Source organism: Aplysia californica, unplaced genomic scaffold, assembly GCF_000002075.1.
Source record: "Aplysia californica isolate F4 #8 unplaced genomic scaffold, AplCal3.0 scaffold00405, whole genome shotgun sequence".
Taxonomy (NCBI): domain Eukaryota; kingdom Metazoa; phylum Mollusca; class Gastropoda; order Aplysiida; family Aplysiidae; genus Aplysia; species Aplysia californica.
The window spans coordinates 622,788-626,513 of record NW_004797675.1 but is presented as its reverse complement, the minus strand read 5'-3'; the positions used below and the strand labels follow the sequence as shown (position 1 = coordinate 626,513).

The window sequence follows — 3,726 nt, the reverse complement described above, 5'->3', positions numbered from 1 at the left end:
GGCGCATAGATAGATAGATAGATAGATAGATAGATAGATAGATAGATAGATAGATAGATAGATAGATAGATAGATAGATAGATAGATAGATAGATAGAGTAAAATGGATTGATGGTAAGACGGAAGGATGGATGGATGGATCGATAAAGAAAGAAAAAAAGAAAGAAAGAACAAAAACAGAAGATGGCGTTATTCACCAGCGAAAGAAAGAAAGACAGAAAGAAAGACACAAAGAAAGACAAAAAGAAAGAGAAAGAGGGAAAGAAAGAAAGAAATGAAAAAAGAAAGAAAGAAAGAAAAAGAGAAAGTGGCGTTATTCACCAGTTTATGTCAGGGGGGCTTACAATACATAACATTGGCATACAGATGGATAAACATTTTAAGCGATTTCCTGAACAGATTTTTGCTGACCTTAGCTCCTATTTTCTTTTATGCCCATCGTCTTCCCACGATGGCAGATGAACGTTTCAAACGTTTTTGTATGCAGAATTTCGTTGGCCTAGCTATTAATTTTTGAAAACTCAGCGTCTCACCACAAAAGCCCAAATCAATTTTTGGAATTTTCCAAAGCTGCCATTGGAACGAAAGCTCCATGGGGGATCTTACAACAAACTTCCATTTTGTTTCGTTGCGTCCATCAATTCTAGTGTTTATTTATTTATTTACCAATTTATTTTTATCGCAAGTGCCATTGTTAGGAATCTTATTTCGGGCGATCTTTCCCCCCCTTTTTCTTGGACATTTTCCAAACTTCAAAAAATTGAACGAGACGCTCATAACACGACACTGTCAATAGAAAAAAAATCTTCTAACACACTGAAAGAATTCTCTATAATAATAAATAGCATTTATATTGTGCAAATTCACGCTAAACGGAAAGTTCCATTCGCTTTACAACCTATTATTATTATTATTATTATTATTATTATTATTATTATTATTATTATTATTATTGCATCAGCTGCAGATCTGAAAGCGTTCTGAAACAATCTCAACCTCCTGGGAAGCATACAGATGCTATCATGTTCCGTCTTTTTGTGTGTCTATTTTCATCCCCCTTTTTCAAGCTGCCACCTACGCAACGCACTTGACATCGTGTGACTCAAAAGCACCGTTTATATCCGTGTCCTACATTCTCTATAACAATGTCTCTGTTTCAATTCCATCTTTCTGTGTGTATATTATGTGTATGTGTTGTTGTTTGTGTGTGTGTGTGTGTGTGTGTGTGTGTGTGTGTGTGTGTGTGTTATATATACATATATATATATATATATATATATATATATATATATATATATGTGTGTGTGTGTGTGTGTGTGTGTGTGTGTGTGTGTGTGTGTGTGTGTGTGTGTGTGTGTGTGTGTGTCTTTCTCTGTCTCTGTCTCTGTCTCTGTCTATCCTCTACTCCTCTCTCTGCCTCTTTCACTGTCTGTCTGTCTCTTATTGTCTCTGTCTTTCTGTCTCTTTCTTTACCCCAGAGTCTCTATCTCCCCATCCCTCCCCTCTCTCCCCTTCTCTCTTCCACTCTCACTCTCTTTCACTATCTCCTCACTCTTTCTTTCACTCTCTCTCTCTTTCTCTCTCTCTCTCTCTCTTTCACTCTCTCTCTCTTTCACTCTTTCTTTCTCTCTATCTCTCTCTGTTTCTCTCTCTCTGTTTCTCTCTCTCTCTCTCTCTCTCTCTCTCTCTCTCTCTCTCTCTCTCTCTCTGGACTATCCGCCAAATCACAGTCATTGGTCAGGTTGACCCGACACAATTTACATTATAAACCCTATCCGTACATCCTGGGGTCCTTTTATACCCCCGTGGTTGTATTCTTCACATTTTAGAATACTTCTAGTATGAAGATCTCTTTGAAAATTCCAGTATTTCTCAAAAATTCATTTTGGGAAACTGCTAAGCAAAGCGTACGGATCGGATTAACGAGTAAATTTCCTGTTTGGAAAGTGGCGGCACAGAGTTCTCCACGTCGTATGGATACGATAGTAAAACACGACGTACGAATAGGGTTTTAAGGAAGCGGGATTCGACCCCATCTGCCAGGGCTAACCTGAGATGTGAAGGAAACAACATACCAAAAGACAGACAGACAGACAAACAGAAAGACAGGCAGACGGTGATACCGAATTAACAGATCCTTCCCACTGAGGACTCGAACATAAATCTCCCTTGTGCAACAACGAAACGCCTAAGGCCCCAAATCCACTTGCATTTTTCGTCAGTTGCAGACCAGGCTCATATATGCAGGTGAGCTCGTTTGCGTCCGTCACTGACTTCCTTTGCATGACTACGCGATTTTTCTGCATGCACGTTTTTTCGTCAGCCATACAGGTTACTAAGAAAGCCTCGATTCGACTCATTTTGAAAGGAAATTTGCATCTGTATGAACATGTTTGCTTCTTCATTGCACTTTACATTATCAATAAAGTTGTATTTCATTATAATATGTTGTACAATAGTAGATTTGTGCTAAAAAAAACAGCAAAAAAAAATAGAATTTAAGCACTTGACCTAGATTATTTCGTTCTCTTTTTTTATCACAGTGGCCGGCCAACTTGACTTAATCAAGCTTTTACAAAGCATCATCAAGTGCCAGATCTGCTACAGACATCAGTGATCATGGCTTTCTTTTCATTCCACGCTCGGACGCTCAAAAAAAAATCCCAGCTACTTTACCCTTATCTTTCCCTGTCACCCATCTATTCAGGTTCTCTAAGGAAATTGCTCTGGGTGCCAGTGAGAGCTAGATGTCCAATGCATTAATGTCTATGTAGGTGTCCCAAAAATTGCATTTGTCTTTTCCTGATTTTTTTTTTTTTCGTATCAGCGAGTCGCCCACGTGGGCCTCATCAAGTACTTTCTCATTTGATTTCTTTTCCTTCAAATATATTCTCTGCATTCTTAAAAGGCATAAAACAACTAAACACGAAATACTCACAATGCCATGGTCGAAGACTGGGGTGTTTCTGTAGACAGGATTCAAACAGATTTTAATTTTAAGGGGAACAAAAAGAGATTTTTTTGGTGTGCTCTGTTAGGAATTCTAAGAAGCCAGAACAACTGAAGCCAGAGGTACACAGCTTCAAAGCTGAACTGGCGCTTTGTATGTATGTTTGTGTTTCTATGTGCGCGCGCGTGTGTTTGTGACGGGGGAAAGCGCCTCTTCAAGGTCCAAACACTAGTTGTGCATCAGTTTTTATAGTATTATTAGTCCTGTCATCTACGCCAGGAAATAGCTTTATCTAATGTCCATATTTAGAGTCTATGATTGTCTACTGTTGTCCGCGCTCTCCGTCACGGAAGAATAAACAACTTCCGATCTGAATAATAATGCAACTCATCTCAAAGCATCCGCCTCGTCATTATAATTTCGATAAATGCACAGTCATCTTAAAGTACACTGTCTAATTTCCTGCTAGAATGAAATAACTTGACGAACAAAAAATCATTATCCAACGTTATGCAACCATGATAATAAAGATGATAATGATATAATAAGGCGGATGAATAATAATGATTTAGTATTTACAAAAGTACCAGGACGTTGGCAGTGGTACTTGAGGCCAGCTAGCTTGTTTATCAACAGGAATAACAATAAACTCTGTTGCACCCGCTCTAGTTGCCAACTGCCTAAGACAATCACCTGTACAAACGACTGCTCCCCTGTTCCCTTTGCATTATATGACTCTGTCCACTACGTCCAACATTCTAAGATAACTACTTTTC

The 3,726-nt window shown here is 38.6% G+C and overlaps 1 protein-coding gene across 1 annotated transcript in view; it reads right to left on the bottom strand.

Moving 5' to 3' along the window:
- LOC101852560 (endoglucanase 4) overlaps positions 1–3,351 on the bottom strand; it is a gene marked incomplete in the record, with an annotated part of 33,211 nt that extends 29,860 nt beyond the window's left edge. The window contains 1 exon segment of the mRNA XM_013085771.2: positions 2,939–3,351. Within this exon segment, the coding sequence (XP_012941225.1) occupies positions 2,939–2,946 (8 nt within the window).
- Positions 3,352–3,726: the final 375 nt, after the last annotated feature.